Genomic DNA, 24,636 nt, shown 5'->3' with positions numbered 1-24,636 from the left:
CTGGCTTCATGCCTCCAACTCCCTACCGGTGCCTCCTGGCATCACCTCCCAAGTAAATTACTTGTAGCCAAAGCCTGATCCTTCCCCCAGGGGAATATAACCTAAGAATGATGTCAAATGCTTTTTGTGTGTCTGTGTGACTTTGATTTTCTTTTTTCCTTTGTCAACGGCAATGTCTTACATTGATAGATTTTCTGATGTAAAACCATACTTATATTCCTGGATGAACCTTTCTTGGTCGTGATGGTTTTATTCACCTCTGGTTTCATCTTGCTAGTAATTTATTTTTCTCTCACTTAATTCATAAGTGAACCTAGTCTATAAGTTTTTTCTTACTGTCTTTATCTAGTTGTGGTAAATCTCATTTTATAAAATGAGTGTAATTCCTTTTTTTCCTATCTTCTTAAAAAATATAAAGAGGTGCCTGGGTGGGTCAGTCGAGTAAGTGTTGGACTTTGGCTCAGGTCATGATCTCATGGTCCCCCCGGGTTTTGTGCTGACAGCTCAGAGCCTGGAGCCTGCTTCAGATTCTGTGTCTCCCTCTCTCTCTGCCCCTCCCCTGCTCCCATTCTGTCTCTCTCTCTCTCAAAAATAAATAAACATTTAAAAATTTATATAGAGAAAAACAAAACACAAAACAAAACAAAAATAATATATAAGGAGAAATTATTTGTAGTTCTATATAACCTGATGTTTTTCAGTAGGTTATAGACTTTTGATTTTTTATTTTCTTTATTGGTTATTAGTTTATTCAGGCTTTTGTTTCTTATTCAAATTATGTATATTTATAGGGCACCTGGGTGGCTCAGTCAGTTAAGGTTCCGACTCTTGACTTGCACTCCGGTCCTGATCTCACAGTTTGTGAGAAAGAGCCCTGGGTCGGGCCCTGCACTGACAGCTCAGAGTTTGCTTGGGATTCTCTCTCTCTCCCTCTCTCTCTGCCTCTCCCCTGCACTCTCTTTCTCAAAACTAAACGTTAAAAAAAGAAATTATGTATCTTTATACGTCATTTGCATATACTATTTATTTATATCATGTATATTTTCTTGCACACGATTACCAATTTTATGTAGATTACAATTTATATGTTGGGGTGCCTGGTTGGCTCAGTCAAGGAGTGTGCAAATCCATCTCGAGGTCATGAGTTTGAGCCCCATATTGGGTGAAGAGATCACTTTAAAATTTTAAAAAATTTATTCACATAAATTTGTTTGAAATATCATTTTGTGATTTAAAAGTCTTTCTAGTACCTAATATTACATCTCTTTTTTCATTGTCTCTGGTGAATATTTTTCCTCTAATTCTTTTTAATTTTTTTTGGCTAGTCTACTAGTTATTTCTGAGATGTTGCTCTAGTTTTGTTGACCTTGTTTGATTTCTTACAATCTTATTGAAGTATAGTTTACATATCATAGTCTTCACCCATTTCAAGTGTACAATTCAATGATATTTATTTATTTACTTATGTAATTTATTTTGAGAGAGAGACAGAGAGAAAGAGAGAGGGGACGAGAGAGAGGGAGAGAGAGAATCCTAAGTAGGCTCTGTGCTGTGAGCACAGAGCCTGACATGGGACTCGATCTCAGAAACTGTGAGATCATGACCTGAGCACAAATCAGGAGATGACTGACCACCCAGGCACCTCTCAATTCTGACTTTTAGAAAATTTACTGAGTTGTATCATCATCTCCATAATTTTATTTGTTTACTTTTAGAGAGAGAGAGTGCGCATGAATGGGGGAGTAGGAGGGGGCGAGAGAGAGAATGAGAGAGAGAGAATTTTTTGAGCAGGCTCCACACTCAGCCTGAAGTCCAACTCAGGGCTTGATTCCATAACCCTGGGATTATGACCTGAGCTGAAGTCAAGAGTCAGACTCCCACCTGACTGAACCACCCACACGCCCTTAAAATTCAACTTTAGAATGTTTTCATCATCCTAGTAAGATTCCTCATGTCTATTTACAGTTAATCCCCATTTCATAGCAACATTAATCTATTTTCTGTCTCCATGAATTTGCCTTTTCTAGATATTTCATGAAAATAGAACCTTAAAATATGTGGTCTTTTGCCTTTTCCAGACATTTCGTACCAGTGAAATTATATATGTTCTTTTGTATTGGGCTTCTTTCACTTAACAATGTGGATGAATGAAAACCCTCTATATTTCTAACTGCTCAGTGAGGTGTTGGAATCTTTCAAACCTCTTGGCAAACTTTACTCCCGGAATCCTTTGTGCAGACCCACACCAGCATCCCAGGCTTCTGTGGTTAGTTTTCCAAACTAAGAACTACACTGCACACGTGCACCCGGCTCAAGAAAGGGTGAAAACCTCTCAATATTGGCCTTCTCTGTAGGGGTGGGGATTCCTGGAGAGTGACATTCTCTGAAATTCTATTTGATTATGAGGTAGGGAGTTATGATCATCTTTGCAGGCTGCCCACCCCTCAGCATGCTTTATTTGGAAATACAATCTAAAAAATAAAGCAGCTATTTTTTTTTTTTAACCAGCAACATGGGTTTATACAAGAATAAAAGAAAATTGCAGTTCAGGTCATGCAAGCTAAAGGAAAAGCATAGGCAACTCCAACAAACAAAGGAAAAGAATTTTATTTTATGGAGAAGGAGAAAGTTGGGAGGAATTGTTTGGAAGGAAATCTCATTAGAGAAAAGCAAGCAGTCAGGGTGATAATAGTTTTCCACTGATGAGTTACCAGGGTAGTGAATTGTGAACTTCTTCCCCAGGACGCAATGTGCATCTTTCCCTGTTGGTCCCTGTAATTGATGGTTTTCCTGTTGAATATTCTTTAAAAAAATTTTTTTTTAACATTTATTTCTGAGAGACAGAGAGTGAGCAGGGGAGGGACAGAGAGAGAGGGAGGCACAGAATCCAAAGCAGGCTCCAGGCTCTGAGCTGTCTACGCAGAGCCCACTCAGGGCTCGAACTCATGAACCTTGAGGTCAGGGTCTGAGCTGAAGTCCCCGCTTAACCAACTGTGCCACCTGGGCGCCCCTCCTGTTGAATATTCTTATGTTGGGTTTTGCAATTGACAATTCTTTCTGTCATTGGCATTAAGTGCTGCCAGATCCCCTTTCCAGCCTCAGGACTCCAATTTAGTGAGGTTTCCTTTCATCAGTTTTCACAGAACCACCTTCTAGATTTAGATAAAAGCATAACTGTCCCATAGACAGTGAACAGTAGCTGGTACAGTGGCAGTGGAGCGAGTCAAACATGCAGGATCAAAGATGACGGTGGTCAAAGAAAACTTCAGTTCTATCTGTGATGAGCTCATTTTTTAAAATTGGGAAATTAAGACTAAGAAAGTTTTTACTTACTATGCAAATATACCTTGAGATCCAGCATAAAGCATGTGATAATTAAGTCCCCAAGGCATTCTTTCTCCCAGCCCTCTAATGCGGACGGGTTTGTGGATGATGGTGGGGAGGCGTGGGGGTGGGGGGGAGCCCCTGGGAAGCAGGAAACGAGTCCGGACCTCCAGGGACTGACGGCGGCCGCAAGGGGCGCAGCATTTCGTGCACTAGGAGGCAGCACCGCGCCGAGGAAACCGCACAGGATCCGCCAACAGGATGTGCAGCCTGAGGCTGGTGCCTTTGCCCGCCGGGAGTCCCCACTTGAAAAGTGGGCGCGAGCAGAGCAGGCTTGCGGGGTAGTTGCGGGGCAGATTGCGTGATTAATGATGCCCTTCACCTTCTTGGCCTTTGGGTAACAAATCAGCGGGCGTTCGCGAAGGCCAGTTTGCCGCCCCTCTCGCCCCCACACACATTTTGAGAGCCACGCGGGCGCGGCTGGCCTCGTAGACCCGGGCCGGTCCCGCCGAGGGATGCTCTAAGCTCTGTTAAAGCCTAGCGCGTAGCTGGCCGGCGGGCGGCGCGCAGGGGACTACAGTTTCCAGAGTGCCCTGCGGCGACGGGCGGAGCCGGGGAGCGCCCGCAGCCAATTAAGGGGTCTTTGGGCGCTGCCGGGGAGCGGCAGGTGGAGCCGAGCCGCGGGTGGGCGCGGGGCCAGGTCCCCGGAGCGCGTCCCGGGACTCGCGGGCTCGGCGGGGGCGCGGCGCGAGCTGGGCGGGCAGTTGGGAGGCGGCCCCGGGGACGGGACCGAGCGGGGGCGGGGACCGCGGCCGCCTGCGCGGTTCCGGGTGCTCCAGCCGCGCGCAGCCCGGGGCGCACTTGACCGGGGTCGGGCTGCGGGGAAGGGCGGGTCTGGGGAGAACCCCCGAGCGCCGCGGCGTCTTCCAGCCCCTCCTCCTCGCGGCCGCCGGAGCCACAGCCTGAGCCCGAGCCGGAGCCGGCGCCACCTCGCCCCCCGGCTCGCGCGCCCCCAGCCATGGCATTCGCCAATTTTCGTCGCATCCTGCGCCTGTCTACCTTCGAGAAGAGAAAGTCCCGCGAATATGAGCACGTCCGCCGGGACGTGGACCCCAACGAAGTGTGGGAGATCGTGGGCGAGCTAGGCGACGGCGCCTTCGGAAAGGTTTACAAGGTGAGGGCGCTGGGGATGGGTGGCCCCGGGCGCGTGGACCGTCTCCGGAAGGAAGGGGCGCGAGCCGCGATCAGCCCTGGCCCCGGCTCAGAAGGGCTGCCGGCCCTAAACTCGGGGTCTCGCGCTCCCGTCCTGGGGACTCTTGTTCTTTGGGGGAGACCCTCCCTCATCCCAGCTGGTCCCTGCATGCTGGGCGCCCCCTCTGGGTACGGCTGCTGCCCCTAGCTCGTTTCTGAGTACTTCCTGTGCGTCCGGCACCGCGCTCGGCGCCGCAGGGGGAGACAAAGGGGCGCTTATAGGACCTTGGCATCCGAGCCGAGGCATCCGCCGTAAGACGGATTCTAGGCATACTTTTTAAGGCCACACAGATGCTGTGAGAATGCCGAGGCGTGGAGACCGAGAAACTTTGGCCGCGTCTGAGAGGGTTGGGATCGGTGGAGCTGGGGACACACCTGAGCTTGAGCCAGAGCCAGGAAAGGAGGTGGCCCTAGAGTGAGATGTTGGGCTTGGAAAGGTGGGCTCGGGCTGGGCAGAAGGAAGGGGAGGTCAGGGCTCTGTGAATATTGTGCTGCGGGGATCGGATTTGACTGTGTGTGTGTGTGAGTCACAGCCGGGGAGCCTTCCAGTCTGCAGTCACCTTTCCCCTAGAGGAATAAGGGGGCAGAGAGCTTTTGTGGAGGGATGTTGGGTGGGGCTGAGCTGATTAATTCTAGACACGTTTGCAGCAGGTCATTGTCTGGTTCCTGCTCCTGTGAACCAAGTCTGAGATGCTGAGTTGTGCTGGGGACCCAAACACATAGGGCTTGACTCCTCCCTTTCCCTGATCTCCATTTCCTGAACCTTTACTGAGAGAATCCCCCAGTAGGGGGTCTTCCTTCCCTAGGCACCATCACCGCCCTGGGGGCTCCAGTAGTTTGTATCACTCTGACCCTAGGATTGCTCTTTGAGAGGCTGGATCACCTGATCAGGACTTGATCCTTGCCTTGAAAGTGGTCGAGAGCCTAGTTACCCAAGTGTAGTCCCTGGAGGGGAGCGGTATTAGCATCACTTGGGAGCTTGTTAGAAATGCCGCTGTGCAGGACCCGCCCCAGCCCCGCTCAATTAGAGTCTGCGTGTTCAAGATGCTCAGGTGATTGCTAAGCACACAGTGTGAGAAGTACTGCTCCTGGAGGCAGTTTTGAGGCCAGCCAGGCCCTTGTGGGTGCCTGTTTTGTTACCTCACCACCTCCCCTCCGGCCACACTTCCTGTTATAGGGTGGGACCCCCCCACCGGAGCCGAGGCCCTGTGGTTGGAGAAGCAGGCCCCTGTCTCACTCATACCCATGGCTTTCGGGCTGCCTTGATTTGCTGCCCCTTCTCTGCTTGAGGGCTCTGCACCTCTTTGAGGACCACCAGCACATTCTTTACTTGGCACATCTTTTCTTTACCCTTCTCATGGCTGCATCTTCCTCCTAGTGGCCGCGGGGGACTGCCCTCAGCCTCGCAGCTCTCTTCCTGGACGTGATGCCTTGTCCAGTCAGCCCGCTCTTCCAGATGTGCCCTGACCACCTTGAGGGCAGCTGGACCCTTGGTCAGCTGGCTATATCCTTTTTGCCCAGAAGGTTCAGTTGGTGTTTTTAGCACATACTGCTGTCGGCTCTCGCTGATGGGCTTTTTTTTTTTTTTTTTTTTGTCTGTTAGGCTTTCAATTGCAGTCTTGTCCCGCTCCCTGCCCAGCGTCTCCCGGCTCGATATGGTTCATTTTCTTTCAAACCTAAATGCAGAACTTTGCTTTTATGCTGGTAAGGTTTCCCCTTGTCAGTTTCGCTTGTCATTTCCGCCTGCTTTAGCCGGGTAAAACTCCCTCACACCACCTCAGAAGCCATGATTTTCTTGTGATTAAGACGAGGGAGCTGTGTGATAGCTGATATACCTAGACAGTTTATTAGATCACCTGCTTGGACTTAGGGTGTGACCCGCTGATCCAGCCCAACCTCCTGTTATGTGTGGGGACACTGGGGCCCTGGGAGAAGAAGGGACTAGAACCCAGAGCTCTGAGCTTCAGTTTGACGCTTTGCTTAGTAACCAGCTAAGGAAGACTGATCCTGGATGGGCCATCCCTGTCACCCAGGCTTCCTATTCTGAAGTGCTGCTTGCTCGGTCCCTTGACGTTGAAGTTGAGCAGGTGTTGGCTTTACTAAAGACTCTAATCAGGGACCATAACTCTTTGCCATTTCATCCTTCCCTGGCGTGGCCACCGTGGCAGCCAAGGCTGCAGTTCCCATCTAGGGTTTATGGCTGGGACCAGGACTTATGCTGTGACACAGTGCCAGGGGAACCAGCTGGCTGGGACCTGGGGAAGTAGTGGCTCCTCTTTCTGTCTTAGAAGGAGCAGGCTCTCCTGGCACCCAGTGTGGTGAAGTCCTTCCTGAGGACTTCTGTGACGTATGAAGCCTTAGAAATCCCAATTTGTCAGATGCTTGTCAGGACACGACTCTGATTACAGGTTTCCTGATGAGTCTTGCAGAAGCTCAAAGCCTAAACCTTTAGCAGTCTCAAAGTAGGGTATCACTTTTCCCCTCTTCTCCCTGACAAACTGACATGTGGCCTCAGGAGAGAAAGAGGAGAGTTGGATTAGTTTTGGCAGAGTCAGGGTCCTTCTCACCTAGTGCCTGTGGGATGCAAATTAACTTCAAAAGAAAATCATTTCGGGGTGCCTGGGTGGCTCAGCCTGTTAGACATCCGTCTCTTGATCTCTGCTCAGGTCATGATCTCACTGTTTGTGGGATCGAGCCTCACGTCGGGCTCTGTGTTGACCGCGTGAAGCCTGCTTCGCGTTCTCTCTCTCTCTGCTCTCTGCCACTTGCACTGTCTCTCTCAAAATAAATAAACATTAAAAAATCATTTCTAGCTCATTGCTAGATACAAAGCAAATGTTCAATATATAGGTGGTTTCAAAATTCTTGTCTTCTATCATTTCAAGATTCTTTTTTTTCTTTCTTTTCTTTTTTTTTTTTTTTTTTAACATTTATTCAGTTTTGAGAGACAGAGAGAGAGACGGGGAGTGGGGGAGAGAGAGGGAGGGGAGACACAGAATCTGAAGCAAGCTCCAGGATCTGAGCTGTCAGCACAGAGCTGTTGGGCTGCTCGAACCCAGGAACTCCTAGATCATGACCTGGGACGAAGTCAGCTGCCCAACTGACTGAGCGACCCAGGTGCCCCCATTTCAAATTTCTTAAAAACCATCTTTATTCTGAAGACAACATAGAAAGGGGAGGGCGTGTTTGATATCCTGCTGAGTGGAACGAAGCTGCTTTTAAGCAGGTTGTGGTTGCCATTACAGCGGCAGTGTGGGTACCCATGGGCTGAGCACTGAGTGAGCAAACATCTAGAGTGAGGTTGGGGGTGCCTGGGTGGCCCAGTCGGTTGAGTGACAGACTCTTGATTTTGGCTCAGGTCATGATCTCACAGTTCATGGGTTTGTGGGTTCAAGCCCTGTGTTGACTCCCCGCCGACAGCACAGAGCCTGCCTGAGATTCTCTCTCCCTCTCTCTGAGCCTCCCCTGTGCATGCTTGCTCACTCTCTCTCTTTCTCTCAAAATAAAACTAAACTTTTCTTTTTTTTAAATTGTTTATTTTTGAGAGAGAGACAGAGTGTGAGTGGGGGAGGGGCAGAGAGAGAGGGAGACAGAATCTGAAGCAGGTTCCAGACTCCGAGCTGTCAGCACAGCGCCTGACACGGGGCTCAAACACATGAACCGGGAGATCATGACCTGAGCCAAAGTCAGATGCTCAAACCGACTGAGCCACCCAGGTGCGCCTCAAAATAAAAATAAACTTTAAGAACTGAGTTAGCAGTCTGAGATTATTTTTCTGCCTTTTTTTTTTTCTTTTTAAAGATTTTATTTTTAAGTACCCTCTGCCTCCAGTGTGGGGCTCGAACTCACAGACCTGACACCAGGAGGCACATGCTCCACCAAATGAGCCAACCAGGCGCCCCATTTTTCTGCTTCTTGAAAACTATTTTGGTTCTGATCTTTTGTTACCTTTAAGCTGTTAAAAGGTTTAGGATTTTGCAACACTGGGAGTATACAAAGAACTTTTTTTTTCCCCCCTTAGGTTAAAAAGAAAAACCCCACCCTAAGTTCCATCCATTGCTGTTAACATTTTGATATATTTCCTTCCAGACTTTATCAGTTTTTATGGTGAAAAAAACTTTTATTTTTTTAATTTTTTAATTTTTTTAAATTTTTATTTATTTCTAGGAGAGAGAGAGAGAGAGAGACAGCGTGAACAAGGGTGGGTCAGAGAGAGAGGGAGACACAGACTCTGAAACAGGCTCCAGGCTCTGAGCTGGCAGTCAGCACAGAGCCCGACGCGGGGCTCGAACGCACGAATCGCGAGATCATGACCTAAGCGAAAGTCGGACGCTTAACAGACTAAGCCACCCAGGCGCCCCTATGGTGAAAAAAAGTTTTAATGCAGAGGTGTGTTTTATACCATGTTTCATTCCTAAAACTTCTTTCTTTATCATTCTAAATGCTTCCTACATACTTTCCATGGCGACTCAGTACCACGTTGATCTTAATCTTACTGGATACATAACTTTTTAAAAAATTAAATGATTTTTTAAAATGATTAAATGCTTAATAAGTATTATGCACGGTGCTGTGCACTTTACATTATATAGGCAGTTCCGCTGTAATGTAAATAAGTGTTCCTAAAAATCTTGGAGCTGTGCAAAATCAGTAAAGAACGGACGCCTTCTAAGACCTGCTGCTAAGGGCAGTGCTTAAAAATGGTAACAGGAGCCCCTTAAAGAAAATAAAAAAGGAAGCTAAGAACCCCTTGGTGCAGTGGTACACCAGTTTTGCAGATAAATACAAACAGACTACAATAAATACAGTGCTGTACGGGGAGCAAGAGCTGCCGATGCTGTGGCCGTGGGTGCGTTCGCGCGGATGAAGCCATGGGAGGAGGGTTATCTGAAATCCAGCACGAAGTGGGACCCCAGATGCGGAGGGCTGCGTCCCAGAGGTCACGGACAGGCGTTTGAGGTGCGTGCCCGTGCGTTGTGGGCATTTCTTTGCAGCTTGGTTTAACTGGGTGCAGTTTTCTGTTCAGCTACTGTTTCTGGCAGACAGAACGGCCCGGAAGCGTCTTGATGAAATTGTTCGGTAATCTACCAGTGGTCTGGGGCCTGAGTCAGCGTTTCCAAAGTGAGCGTTATCGCTGGGCTGTACGCTGACAAACAGGTTTGCTGGTAAAGTTCTTTTTTGTGTTCTAAATCCTTTTTTTTAGGCTAGACTCTCAGAAGATGGTTCAGCTGGGTTGAGGGATATGCCTATTTGAGGGTGATTTTTGTAAGAAAACGAGAGAGGTTAGTAGAGGCTTCCTTTTGCCCCTTGCTCTCACCGAGGGCCGGTCCCCAGGTTCTCTGGGGCCCTGGAAAGGTCTGCCCTCCTTGGGGACCTCAAGTGCCATTGGGCTCAGAGAGCCATTGTTAACCCTCACCCTTCAAGTGCCATATCCTGGCCTGCGATTTGAGACAAAGCTGACCAAAGGGGACGTTCAGTGAGGTGGGAGCCAGCTGTCAAGGTCTTCCGTCCCTCCTGGCCAGAGTCGGCCAGAGTCGTGCTTTCACCTCCTCTCCTGCCCTTAGTTTTAAGGCCTGGGTTTCCGGGTTTCCACTTCCTCTGGGGCTTCGCCTGTGCGCCTCCCCTCCTCCTCCTCCTCCTCCTCCTCCTCCTCCTCCTCCTCCTCCTCCTCCGGAAAGAGATCTGCCCCCAGGCAGTAACCTTATTTCCGCTCAGCCGAGTGGTTTTAAATAGAAGTCCAGGCTATTGTGAGTGTGTTCCTACACTCCAGTGGCCCTGGCTTCCTGGGGTGTTGCCCACCTTGGGGTTGGGGGGGCTGCGTCTCTTGAGCAGCTGATTTAGCACAGGCCCTGGCGCTGTGAGCTAACAACTGACCAGATCCCCAACCCTACTTCCATCTCAGTCCCCTGGGCTCTGGAGGTTACCCAGACCGGGGGACAACCACAGGGATTGCCACCCCACAATCCCCAGAAAACAGCCCTGCCTCAGCTGCTGAGTAGGGCGGTATGACAAGGTGATTAAGGAGAGAAATTGGGGGGTCAGGAAGATCTGGGTTTCCACCTGAGCCAGTGACCTCCCACTTGGAGCCTCAGGCTCTTGTCTGTAAATGAAGGTGATAAGTCAGAGGATGGGAAGACGAAGATGCTGAGGGGGTGTGATACTTGGAGCTCCTGGTCCCCACCCGGGAGGTAGGCAGGAAAGGAAGATACTTGATTATTGCTGGTGCTCTTGTATCAGAAAGAAGGTCCTGGCCAGTTACTGCTGTTTAACTGGGGACAAGGAAGGAGTACGTGTTTGTAGTGCTACAGAACCAGCATGAGTTTGCTCCTTGGGGATTCCCCATAGGCTACACCAGGTGGAGGTGTCACACAAAAACTTGCAGCCTATCAGGACATCACGGGGAATAACGTCCAAAGCCGTGACTCCTGGAGCAGGAGTGAATGGGCTCCTTTTATTTACGGTTAGGGTGACTAGTTAGAAAGGGTAGCCTCTGACATAAAGTCACGCATGCACCTTGAGGAAACATACCGATACACGTATTGTTACGTAAATGAGGCTTGTGCTCCCTGGGTGGGGATTTTAGTATTATAATGAGGGAAAGGTAACTGTCAGCCATTCTGCAGGTCCCTCCGTGGTCTATCTGTGCAGGTGTGGGTTGGGGATTGCGCACAAACTGGTGCAGGTGGTCTGGGCCGGTGGAGTTTATCCTGGCTGTCCTTAGTGCTTGAGGGGGTAGTTTTGGTTTCCTTTGTGGATACTATGTCCATTGGGCCTTTTGCCTGAGTTGAGATAGTTGGAAAGAAGAGCCTAAGGAAGAAAAAGGTGGGACAGATATCAGTGGGTACAAGCAGGTGAGCAGTACAGGTCAGCTCTTGGGGTGTAGCTGGTGACAGTAACTTGGCTCTTAATGCCAGGGCGCACCACCTTGGCACTGTTGACATTTTGGGCAGGAATTCTTTGTTGTAGGCGCTGTCTGTGCGTTGTTGGATATTAGCAGCATCCTCAGCCTCCACTCATTAGAAGTGCTGCCAGGGCCAATACATACCACCTCCCCCTTGGCCCCCAAGTTGTGACAGCCAGAAATGTGTCCAGACGTTGCCACATGCCCTCTGGGAGGCAAAATTGCACCAGTTGGGCACCACTGCCTCATTGGAATGAACTGGTTCGATTCCGTGTGGCAGACAGTATTTATTCATGTCTGTGTCAGGTCCCTGAGCGTATGATCAGAGATTCAGGCCTTGCAGCCAGATGGGCCAGGGTTCAAATCCTGGCTGACCCACTTACCAGCTTGGCCATCTAGGGCAAGTGGCTTGTCTCTGAGCCTCAGTTTTCCCATGTGTAGAGTGGGGCTGAGGGCACTGCAGTTGGCTCATAGGAGGTGCTCAGTGGGGCTGGCAGCCCTGCCTGCTGCTTGGTGGTGGGAGGGGGAGAGGAAATGGGGGGTTCTGCTGGGGAAAGTGGAGAAAGGGGAAGGCTTCCACCAGGCAGGGCAGGTGGGCTGGGGATAGCAAGCTGGAGAGAAGGAAGCCTGGGCCAGGAGGGAGGTCAGATAGTGAGACCTGAGGTTGCCCACCTGCCGACTGATTTGTGTGGCCCCCGCGGTGGCTGAACCAAATTTGAAGTGACTGCCAGCATTTTGAAATCCTGCGTCACATAAAATCCCCCCTTCCTGCTGGCTACCACCAATCTGTTCTCTGTATTTGTGAGTCTGTTTTTGGTTGCTTTGTTTGCTTTGTTTCCTAGATTCCACATATAAGTGAAATCATATGGCACTCGTCTTTCTCTCTTACTTACTTCACTTAGCATCATACCCTCCACGTCCATCCGTGCTGTCCCAGAAGGCAAGACTTCTTTCTGTTTCATGGCTGCTTAATAGTCATATACAACACCGCGTCTTCTTTATGCATTTATCTATCGCTGGACACACGAGTTGCTTCCATATCTTGGCTATTGTAAAGAATGCTGCAGTAAACATAGAGGTGCATATGTCTGTGAATTCATACTTTCGCTTTCTTTGGGTAAATACCTGATAGTGGAAATACTGGGTTGTGCGATAGTTCTGTTCTTAACTTTTTTGAGGAACCTCCATCCTGTGTTCCACAGTAGCTTCAGCAGTTAGCATTCCCATGAGCAGTGCACGAGGGGTCCTTTTTCTGCACATCCTCACCAGCACTTGTTTCTTGTTTTTGATACTAGTCATTCTTTTTTTTAAAATTTTTAATGTTTTATTTATTTCAGAGAGAGAGAGAGAGAGACTAATGATACTAGTCATTCTGAGTGTGAGGTGGTATCATTGTGGTTTTGATATGCGTTTTCCTGATGATCAGTGATGTTGAGCATCTTTTCATGTGTCTGTTGGCCACGGATTTTTTTGTTTGTTTTTATTTTTAAGTTTACATCCAAGTCAGTTAGATTTAGTGCAATGATTTCAGGAGTAGAATTCAGTGATTCATCCCCTACATATAACACCCAGTGCTCATCCCAACAAGTATCCTCCTCAATGCCTATCACCCATTTAGCCCATCCCCCTACCCATAAGCCCTCCAGCAACGCTGTTTGCTCTCTATGTTTAAGAGTCTCTTATGGGGCTGCTGGGTGTCTCAGTCGGTTGAGGGTCCGACTTCGGCTCAGGTCATGATCTCGCGGTTCGTGGGTTTGAGCCCTGTGTCCGGCTCTGTGCTGACCGCACTGAGCCTGGAGCCTGCTTTGGATTCTGTGTCTCCCTCTCTCTGTTTCTCTTTCGCTCATGCCCTGTCTCTCAAAAATAAATAAATGTTAAAAAAAAAATTAAGAAAAAAGAGTCTCTTATGTTTTGTCCCCCTTCCTGTTTTTATATTATTTTTGCTGTTGACCACCAGTTTAATAGTATATTTTGTTTAACCCAGTGTATCCAAAGCATCATTCCAGCATATGATCATTATAGAATAAAAGAGATATTTAATATGCTTATTCCATAGTAAGTCTTTGAAATCGATTTGTGACCAGATCAGCCTCATGCGGTGTTAGAGAGGAGCTATTTTTGGATGGTCACCAGAGTAGGGGAGTTGGGGGATGTCAGAGACAGGTTTCCTGGCTACCCAAGGACAGGGTAGCCTTTAATGAGTGAAGACAGGGACAGAGTGTCCATGCCCTGGTGGCTGGATCAGGTAGGTTAGGAGGAAAGGCCAGATCTGTGGTTGGGGCCCAAGTCAGAGCCCAGGGAGAGGAACTGATGGAAGGCAACCAGCCCAAGAATGAGATCTCGTACCATGGGTGGGAGGCATGGAACATTCTAGAGAGCAAAGGACGGCATGAAGTTAGAGAGGGTGCGGTACGAAGGGAAACTCAACGTTTGCCTGGCATCAGAGACGGCACAGGAACTTGGATGAGTGTCTGGAGTTACAGCCTGGCTCCGTACCTCTTGTGGGTCCTGTGATCCAGAGAAAAGTCCTTCCCGGTGCCTCTGTGTCCTCAGCGGCACTAGGAATGGCATTGGAGAGTGAGATAACCCATGTAAAGCACTTGGCCCAGGTCCGTGGAAAAGCTCAAATCAATGTTAGCCTTTGGAAGTAGTCACTGAGCACTTCCCAGGGGCCAGGCCTGCGGTTCCAAGGCTAAGGAGGTAAGCAGGCTGGGAGCTGCTACTCTCATCGGTCCACCCTTGATGCTTCTGCTGACCTCGTGAGAGTCCAGGGGCAGCAGCCTCTCTCCGCGCCCGATGAGGCAGAGGCCCAGAGAGGTACCTTGATGGACTTGCTTAGGCTCACACAGCTTTTCCATGGTGAGGCCGGGACTTGAATCTAGATGTTTCTGGCTGAGGGCCTGAGCCTTTCGTCCTGTACAGTGTGGAGGGAAAGACGAGGGGGCTTAGTGTGAGGAGAGGTTCCAGGGCCACTTCAGTGTGGTGTCTCCCTGTGTCCTTGCTGTTTCTGCGCCCAGGGACGTGACCCTCCTTCTAGGCCTGCCTCAGCCTTGGTTGGGTCTGAGCCCCGAGATGGGGGCGGCGGCCTGTCACGCAGAGGAAGTGGTGACTGGTGTAGGCAGGGCTCAGGCTCACAGAGGAAGTGGCAGGGAAAGCTCCTGGCCTCCTCCCGGGGCTCTGGTGGGTGTGGGCGTGCTGGTGCCACAGCGCCCTAAGGTTCTGGGTGCTCCTGAGGGCTGCCAGCAGGGGAGGGAGTCACCTTACCCCCAAGGACTTCCTCCTCCCTTCCCCTTTCTCCCCACCCCCTTCTCCCTCCTCCCCTGCACTCACCTTCCTCTTCACGCACTCTCTTCTCTCTTCCCCTTTCTCTGCTTTCCCCTTTGCTACATATGTTTTTCTTCCTTTCCGCATAGCTTGCTTATTTTGTTTCCTCACTAACCGGCAATACCAGAGCCAGAATTGAGGCCCTGGGACTCCAGAGGTTTAACCACTGTGCGGGTGACTGAAGAGTTAACTCTAGCCAGCCTCTGTCCATTGGGGGAGTTGGGTGGGGCCACTTAGAGGAGTTGAAGGAAGGACATCCCTTTTCTGTCTCAGGACCTTTGTACTTGCTATTCTCTCTGCCTCCCACTCTCTTCCTATGACTCTGTGCAGTCAGGGCTCCTTCTCATCCTCTGAGTCTCAATTTACATGTCCCCTCTCAGAGAGGCCTGCCTGACCACCCCTCCCTGGCCATGGTGACAGTTCTCTGCTGATTTCCTTGGGAGCTCCAGTCACAGACTGGGTTTCTTTTGTGTGTTGTCTTGTTTATTTTCTTTCCTCTCTGGAAGATGTAAGGTCCCCAAAGGGTGGCTAACATAGTAGATGCTCAGTTAATTTCTCCCGTATGAATGAACTATGAATGAGTAAATGCCAGCCCCAGCTTCCTCTCTCTGTAGGCAGGCCCAGCACTGGGATCATGAGTATAGGCACAGGGATCAGTGCTGAGCTGGCTCCTCGTTTCTCTGCCTACTTGCTGTGTGACCTTGGGGAATGCACCTCCCCTCTCTGTGCCCCTCAGTATCTCGAGCTGTAAAACGAGGATCAAACTCGTGGTTCCCTTAGAGAACTTAATAGAAGATTGAGACCCGGCCAGTCCTCAGCACAGTGCGTGGAGTGGAGGGGGAAGTAAATGTCCTTGGGCTGCTGCTGAGTTCTGCGGGGTGACTGGCACAGCTGGCTCCTGAGGCCGGGCAGGCAGAGTCGCTGGAGGCCCCTGGCCTACCTCCCGTTGTTGGTCACCCAGGAGGCTGCTTCTTGCGTACAAGTTGGCGCGATGGGTTCCTGGGGAGCAGCCCAAGGCTTCTTGCTCTCTTGCTGTGTCACATCGAAGAACGGGATAAAGAGGCTCCTTCCAGCCTTTGAGAAGGTGGCAGTCTCACTCCCTGCGCTCTGCGGGGTGGAAGAGGCTCACTCGTGTCCCCCAGGGCTCTCCTGCCTTTGCCCTCCTTCCTGGAAAGCTGCAGCCTGTTTTGTCTGGGAGCCCAGACCCAGTTCTTGGCCCCCAAGGCGAGGCGGTTGCCACCATCAAAGCTGGCTTTGTTGGCCTGAGGCAATGACCCCATCAGAGCTGGCCTGCTTCCCTGTGCGGCCTTGAGGTTCCTTCTGCCTTTGTTTTGCTGCTTGGTGGGCTCTGGTTCTCCTGGCTCTTTTCCAAGCCTTCTTCCCCCTCCGGTGCCCTCCATCCCCACCCCACTTTGAGGTGACAAGAAACCCACTGCTGCTCCTGTTGACCAAGGTGGGGCATGGGGAGGTTGGTGCCTACGGTAACGAGGAACCAGTGCCCCTCTGTCCCGGGCTCTGCCTGGTCTGCAGACCATCTACTGCAGCCGGCGAGGTGAGCCTCAGAAGGTCTGTGGGGCACCCCAGCCCTCCCATGGGAGCCCCGCCTCCGAGGCTCCTGGCTTGGTGGTGCACAGGTCCCAGCTCAGCCATCGTCTCTGCTGTGTGACTTTGGGCAAGTGATGTTACCCCTCTGAGCCTCAGTTTCCTTCTCTGCAAAGTGGGGATAATAGCATCCCTCTCACAAGTGGGACCTAATTCCCGTCCTGCACCGTGGAATCCAGGCAGGAGGTACTCCCAGATGTTAACGGCAGCTTTCCCCGGGATTGTGGGTGTTCTGTTTGTAACCGAAGTGTGATTCATGCACAGTGTTATTCCAGGTGTGCCACACGACGGTTCCCAAGTCCGTGTCTATGCACCTGCAGTCTTAGGAGGCTGGTGCCTAAGGACACACAGCCAGGATAGAGCAGAACTGGCCTGAGCCCAGCTTGACGTGCTTATTAATGTTTGTTAATTTTTGAGAGAGAGAGAGAGAGAGAGAGAGAGAGAGAGAGAGAGTGGGTGTGATCAGGGGAGGGGCAGAGAGAGACGGAGACCCAGAATCTGAAGCTCCAGGCTCTGAGCTGTCAGCACAGAGCCTGATGTGGGGCTTGAACTCGCATGCTGTGAGATCATGACCTGAGCCAAAGTCAGATGCTCAACCCACTGAGCCACCCGGGCACCCCTGGCTTTCCATGTTAGTACCTAGTGTCGGCCAGGGCGTGGGGAGGGCTGCCTGCCTGTGTGACTGTGAGGCATGAAGCGGCCCGCAGCCATGTGGAGAGCTTTCTGGCATCACGTAATCAGGTCTCGGGCCTCCGGATGCAGCACCAAGTGGTAGTGTGGAGTGGCCTGACCCTTTGTCCGGTCTTTGATGGCCCTGCCCTTCAGGGGAACAACAGTCTGCAGCTGCTGGCAGCAATACTGTGGAGGAGTGTTTTGTCATCCAAAGGGCTGTTCGTGATGCATTGTTAAACGGCATGACAGTCACTGCACACAATACATGCGCATATTGTTCAGTGAAATGAAAATGACACGTCAGTGTGCCCAGTTGAACCTCACTTCCGTAAGGTGTGGAAGAAGATAATCTGTGGAGAGAGGGAATAGTGGACAAACATTTGTGGGGTGCTCGCCTCTGGCCAGCTCTGTGCCGAGCGTCTTTCACATATTAGTGCAGCGAATGCGCACAACAGCCTGCGAGGCAGAAATTGCTAGCATCTGTATTGTACAGAGGAGGAAAGTGAGGGATGGGGAGGTCACGTAAGTCCCCTGGGTCCCACAGCTGGGAACGGTTAGGGTGGGTACAGCCATAATATTCACTGGCAGGAGGTGCTACAAAGTGCTAAAGGCAGTTTTCTCCACGATTATGGGTGTTTTTCTTTAACTGAGGTGTAATTAACGCACGGTGTTCTGTACGTTTCTATTAGCGGCCTGCATGATTCCGTAATTCAGTGTGATACTCGGAGCTCACCGCAATGAGAGGTTACCATCTGTCCCCAAGCAGCGTTATCACAGTGTTATTGACCATATTCCCTATATTGTAATTTTTAAAAAATGTTTTATTTATTTTTGAGACAGAGAGAGACAGAGCATGAGAGGGGTAGGGGCAGAGAGAGAGGGAGACACAGAATCTGAAGCAGGCTCCAGGCTCTGAGCTCGTCACCACAGAGGCCAGCGCGGGGCTCGAACCCGCGAATGTGAGATCATGACCTGAGCCGAAGTCAGACGCTTAACTGACTGAGCCACTGAGGTGCCCCCCTATATTGTAATTTTTATCTCCATGACTTATTTTATAACTGGACGTTTGTACCTCTTAGTCCTCTTTAACTATTTCACTACCTCCCACCACCCCCCTCTGACAACCACCACTTCTCTGTGTTTAAGAGTCTGTCTGTTGGTTCATTTGTTTGTTTTAGATTCTGTGTATAAGTGAAATCATTAGGTGCTTGTCTTTCTGTCTCATTTCGTTTCACTTAGCATGATACCTTTTAGGTCCGTTCAAGGGATTACTGGTGGTTCGATTGTCTTCTTTGTAATAATATGTTTTGAAGACTCTTTTGTTTTTTAATGTTTATTTATTTATTTTTGAGAAGAGGGAGCAGAGAGAGCCGAGAGAGAGGGCATCACAAGCAAGGGGCTCGAATTCACAAACTGAGATCATGACCTGGGTTGAGATCAAGAGTTGAGTGCTCAGTTGACTGAGCCACCCAGGCACCCCTTGTCTCTCTTTAATGAGGGTGTATTGCTTTAAGACAACACACAAAACACAAAAGTTACTGTTGATCGAAAGTGTTAAAGCAGTTTTAAGCTCTGAGGTTTGGGACTGCTTGGAAAGCCAGGTTGGTAAGAGCACACGGCCCGGCCCCGGAGGCTGTGGTGAAGATGGAGGGAGGTAAGCCTTATACACTGACTGGGTGGTGCTGGCGGGAGGAGGCCCTGGAGACAGGTGCTTCCTTCTCTCCCTTCTCTGTGCTCTTGACCCCGCGCCGCCCTCCCGCTGTGACTCAGCACCCATTGCTCTGCGGGCCCTCCTCTGGCTCCAGGGGCTTGGGAGAAGTGGGAGCAGCAGCTCTCCATCATCTTTCCCAACTCCTTTATCAGCACTAGGTGGGGTGGGATCCCTATCACTTTGAAGAGCTGAGATCGGAAGGCTCCCACATCCCTGGCCTTGCTGAGGTTTTCTGTCAAGGCCACCGTGTGGTATCTTTGAGGCTAATCCTATTGGGTTTTGGTTTTTTATTTGCTGGCACAGAAGGATTTGGAGGCTCAGCCTTTCCCTGCGGAGCGAGGATGGCTTGCCAGGCCTCTCCCCCCGCCCCCCGCAGAGAGTATTCAATGGCCGTCTTTGGAAGCCTTACCACTCCTCTGCTTTGTGCTTCCCAGTCTTTGCCATCCTTAAGTGTCACTTGTTCCAAAGCTTGGCAGTCTCGTTTGTCCTGAGCTGAAACTTGGCCCAGCGATTATTGATAGGGAAGTGGTTTCTCTCCACTTGGCAGGACTCCTTAAGTGTGGATATCCTGCGCAGTCAAAGGCTTTGGCTTCCCCAAGGTAGAGAGGAGACAGCTCTCAGAACCAGAGAACAGCTAGGGATTCAGGAATATAAGTATGTCGAGGAGGAAGTGGATTTCTTATCACTTTCCTTTCAAAAATTTTTTAATGTTTTATTTATTTTTGAGAGAGACTGTGTGAGCAGAGGAGGGTGAGAGAGAGAGGGAGACACAGAATCTGAAGCAGCCTCCAGGCTCTGAACTAGCAGTCAGCACAGAGCCTGACGTGGGGCTCGAACCCACGAACCGCGAGATCATGACCCGAGGCGAAGTCGGACGCCCAACCGACTGAGCCACCCAGGCGCCCTTTGTCACTTTCCTTTCTATCCTTAGGTGGAGGACATCATTTCTATTTTTGCATGGAGGTACAAATGCCAATTCATTCATCCATCTGTAATTTAAAAATACTTAGTGTATACTGTGGGTGAACATGGTGGCAGATATGTTGGTGAACAAGTTAAACGTGTTTTTGGATTTTTGAAAATCAAACACACACGGGGCTAAGGGAGGACTGTAACAGCCAGTAGTTGGCCCATTAACCCATGGTGGGTGCATCCGCTTTCTCATGTGTCTCTGGGACTATCCACATCTCTGTCAGGAACCTGATGTCTGGTTTCTTGCCTTCCTGAAGGGCACTCGGCTGATAAGTAGTAGAGCTGGAGTTTGAACCTAGGTCCTGTGCTCTTTCCATTCTACAGTCACTTGATAGAAATGTGCCCATTTCTAAGTTGGCCAAGATGGGGACATGGGTGGGATGGAGTAGGGTAGGTGCTTGTCGAAAAAACTTTTCTTGGCTACAATATTAGGGGAAGGAGAGAGTCTGGTGTTCATAGAAGCCAACAATGTAAGCTCAGGGCGCCTGGGGGGCTCAGTCAGTTAAGCATCTGACTCTGGATTTCAGCTCAGGTCATGATCTCATGGTTTGCGAGTTTGAACCCTGCATCAGGCTTTGCACTGATAGCGCAGAGCCTGCTTGACATTCTCCCTCCCTCTCTCTCTGCCCCTCCTTGCTTGCTCATGTGTGCGCATGCACACGTGCAAGATCTCTCTCTCAAATTTAAAAAAAAAAAAAAGGCAGGCTCTAGTGCCTTTTGGGGAAAAAAGATTTGTTGATTATTTACTGTCTAGTCATGCTTTTCGTTCCTTTATTCCTCTCTCACATACACCTCATCTCCCATGCACCCATTCATATTCCTGCTTGCTCACTCTCCCGTCTGTCCGTCCCTCCGTCCACACACCCATCCTTCCATATAACCCTCTCTCCCTCCCTCTCTTCCACTAACCCGTCCACCCACCCTCCTATCATCGTCCACCCGTCCATCCAGCTACCCACCCATTCTCCCATCTTCCCATTGACCCGCCCTCCCAGCCTCCTGTCCACCGGATATGCTGTGCCGGGCTCTGTGGGGTAGACTAGCATGAATCGGACATGGGCTTACAACCAAGTCAGAGAGGGAATCTCTGAACACAGATGACTGGGCTACCAGGAGTCTGTAAAGAAAGCCCGAATAAGGTGTGAAATAGTAGTTGGGGAGCACCTCACGGAACAGCCCGTGGAGGTAGACTTTGTGGGATAAACACAGGTATGGGGAAGGCACTCCAGGGGCGGGGGAAGAGCAGACAGAAAGGCATGGAAGTAGGAAGCAGGAGGGCATTGGCTGCGGCAGGGGGTGTATTTGGAGGAGCAGTGGAACCCTGGAAAAGCAGAAGGGGTAAGTCACCAGGGCTCCGCGTCCCAGGCTGGGGAGTTTGGGCTTTGCCTCAGCAGCAGGGAGCCACTGAAGGTTGCCCCAAATGGGTGAAGGAAGAGAAGGGGAAGGAGGAAGGGCACACACAGAACCTTGGAGCTTCTGGAGATACTTCCTCTGGGTGGGGGTGAGGAGGGCTCCTGAAGGGGAAGGGCCCTGGGCAGAAGGCTGGGCCTGCGTCGAGTCCTGACCGCTCTTCCTAGCCGCATGACCTGGGACAGGGCCTTCATTTTTTAAATAGTAGCCGTCCATGTACCTCGTGGACATCCACTGGATGCTGGGGGGCCGGGGGTGGGTGCTTATCTCGCCTCAGGAGACCATGGAGGGCCTGGCCGGCCTTCTTCATGAGGCCCACGGGACCCAAGCCTCTGGCAAGCGGGGCGGTGGTACACAGGCTCCCTCCTCCACGGACCCCCCCCCGCCCCCTCCCCAACCAGGGAGGGTTAGTGAAATCTGAACCCAAGGCCACATTGGCCGCCCCTCCTGGCTCTGCATCTGGTGCCCTCAGGCCACCCTGCCTGGATTTACCCTGGGCCCCTTCCCCTGCACGTGGCCAGTCCTGCCGTGACCTTGTGGGGCCAGATTTCCTCCCTCCATAACAGAGTGGGAGCCTCTCCTGTGAGTGGTAACACGCCTCACTGCAGACACAGAGAAAATGTTTTCGGGCAGGGACGCCACAGCTGTGTATTGTAGGACACACACCGAGCCTCTCCTTGGTTCCAGCGGCCTGACCCGTATTTGCCACGTGCCTGGCACAGCCATCCAGCATCCAGAGGACAGGATTCCATTCTTTGGCTCTGGCCCACACGCCCAGGCTGCTCATCTGACAGGTCAGCTGGGAGCCTTCCCTCACGCCTCCCTGCCTCCTCCCTGCCTGCCTTCCGGTTACGTTGCTAGGAGACCTGAGTCCAGAAAGATCACCACCTGAGGTTGTACCCACTCTTTGCTCGTGAGACCTTTGTTTCTTCCTAGACAAAGAAATGCATGTTTCTGAGGCTGGGTCTGGAACACGAGAGTGAGTTTCAGATGCTCCCTCACCTTTATGAGAAGGTATTTTCTGCCAGGTGCAGCCTTCTGTTCATAGCTGCTTCCTGGAACTTTGTGCGGCGGTAGGGATGTGCTGTCTCCTCTCTTCGCTGTGGCTGGTAGCTGCCATATTGGACGGCACAGCTCCAGAGGGTTCCTGAGAGGACAGGTGTGCCCATCTCCGGATGCATTCAAGACAAGGTCAAGATAAAGTGGTTACTTCTGGGTCGTCATCCTTGCTCTGTCCTTGCTGGGACCCCTGTGGATTATTGTCAGATGCCATGGAGGGAAATGAACTTTTACAAACCACTTGTATTCTTTTTGCTGTGTTTTCAGGTTCTCCTGATTTGTAGGGTGCACTCGATCTCCCCAAAGTTCTAGCTTTGCCCCATTTTATTATCCTGCTTTGTTGGCTTATTCTCATGGCTTAATGATTTTTTTCTTGTTACTATATGTTTTCCTATTGATCATTTTAAAGGGTTCTTAAATACCCCACTGAGTTCATTTAACCACTTACTGTTGAACATTTAGGTTCTTTCTGTTTTTTTTTTTCTTTTTTTTGCCATTGTTCTGGATTACCGCGACCATGATCCTAGTACATTTCTTTTGTTGTCTTTACTTGAATAATTTCCTGGCCTTAAATTCTCAGGAACTGGGGGGCTGACAGGCTTACAAGATATTGTTAAGGATTTTAAAACCTATTGCTGGTTTTTGTCTTTGGAAGATTGAATCTGGGCTCCTGGGTGGCTCAGTCGGTTATCCAACTTCACCTCAGGTCATGATCTTGTAGTTTGAGAGTTCTAGCCCTGCATGGGGCTTGCTGCTGGTGGGCACGAACCCGGCTTCAGATCTCCTGTCTCCCTTTCTCTGTCTGCCCCTCCCCTACTCACACACACTCTCTCTCAAAAATAAACATTAAAACAAATGGAACCTGTGTATTTTTGTCAGTAAAGAGCATACCCATTTTACCACCTGCTTTGCCACCAGTGCTGGAAGTTGTCATTCTTCCTTGTTTTTGTTAATTTAATAAATATAAATCTCTACTTTTTGAGAGGAAGGGTGTTCTGTTTCATTTTGTTTTTTTTGTAGAAGAATCCCCTGGTTTCTGTTTCCTGTGGCCTGTTAGTAACCATGTTTTCCACTTGGGGCTTTGTGTCCTGGGTTATCAGTTAGGTCGTCTGTGGCGTGTGGTAAAGTGCTGGAATATGCCCAGAGATGGCAAACGTACTTACTTTTTGTTGGCAAATGACAGAAGTCCGGAAGGGATCCATGTAACTGAAAAGTCTAAGGGCAGACCCTGTGTTCAGGAACAGCTGGCTCCAGGTGTCCTCACACCTCAGCATTTGCCCTCCTCCATTTGTGGCCCTGCTTCCTTTGTCTTGGCTTCATCCTCAGGCAGGGTCTCGGAAGGAATGGCCACATGGGCTCTCAAACCCTGCTATTCTACCAGGTTAGCAACCCCAGAGAAAGAAAAAGCTTCTTTCCTAATAACTTTACCAAAAACCCAAAACAACCCTGGGGCACCTTAGTGGCTCAGTCGGTTAAGCATCAGACTTGGCTCAGGTCATCATCTCACAGTTCGTGAGTTCGAGCCCCGCGTCGGGCTCAGTGCTGACAGCCCAGAGCCTGGAGCCTGTTTCAGATTCAGTGTCTCCCTCTCTCTCTGCCCCTCCCCTGCTTGCACTCTGCCTCTCTCTGTCTCTCAACAATAAATAAATGTTAAAAAAAAATAATAAAAAAATAAAAAAACCAAGAAAAACCAAAACATCCCCCAAACCACCCCAGTACAACTCTGTCAGCCTGCCTTGGGTCACTTGTGCAAGTGAACTGCCAGCAGTGACTGAGAGGGCCAGGAATGCGTGGCTGGGCCTGCGCCGAGCACTGGGACCGGGTGGGCTCGGCCCCTCGTGAATCCCCTGCACCCAGAGGGAGGAGCAGTTGCCAAAGGAAAGGAGAGTTGTGAATCCGCAAGGGGGATGGCAGCTGTCCCAGACTAGACCCTGGTCGCTGCAGTCACTTTTGTGGACTCTGTTCCCTCATCTGCAGAGGGCACCGGGGCATTGGGATTTAGGAGAGGAGCTAACATTCTTTCTGGTCTCTGAGTTCTGTGATCTCAGCTCTTTCCCTGGTGGAGGAGGGAGGGCCGCCGTGATCAGACTGCAGCTGGGAATGGAGGGGTGGGCTGGGGGTTGTCCCCACCAGCTGCTGCTTTGTAACAGACTTCCAGGAAGCCCCCAGCTCCTGAGTGGACTGGACTGGCCCGGCCATGGCCCCTCGGGTGGGGCAGGGCTCCCTGCTGTGAGGGTTGTGCCCACCTCCTCCAGGCTGGGCGCCTGAGCCGCACAAGGGGGAAGATTGTTCCCACTGAGGTGCCTGGGCCAGTAAACACAAGTGGCCACTGTGTGTCTGCTCTCGAGGGTGTGGGCTGAGGCGTTAGTCACTGCCAGCCAGCAGCGGCGGGCTGGGCGGGGGCTCCCCC

At 50.7% G+C, this 24,636-nt stretch overlaps 1 protein-coding gene across 1 annotated transcript in view; it reads left to right on the top strand.

Moving 5' to 3' along the window:
• Positions 1-4,342: 4,342 nt before the first annotated feature.
• Positions 4,343-24,636, top strand: part of STK10 (serine/threonine kinase 10) — a 118,899-nt gene continuing 98,605 nt past the window's right edge. Inside the window, exon 1 of the mRNA XM_039235714.1 lies at positions 4,343-4,498. Coding sequence (XP_039091645.1) covers positions 4,343-4,498 — 156 coding nt within the window. The remainder of the gene's footprint in view (positions 4,499-24,636) is intronic.

Source organism: Hyaena hyaena, unplaced genomic scaffold, assembly GCF_003009895.1.
Source record: "Hyaena hyaena isolate Hyena2069 unplaced genomic scaffold, ASM300989v1 scaffold_102, whole genome shotgun sequence".
Taxonomy (NCBI): Eukaryota; Metazoa; Chordata; class Mammalia; order Carnivora; family Hyaenidae; genus Hyaena; species Hyaena hyaena.
This window is presented reverse-complemented; position numbering and strand designations above follow the sequence as displayed.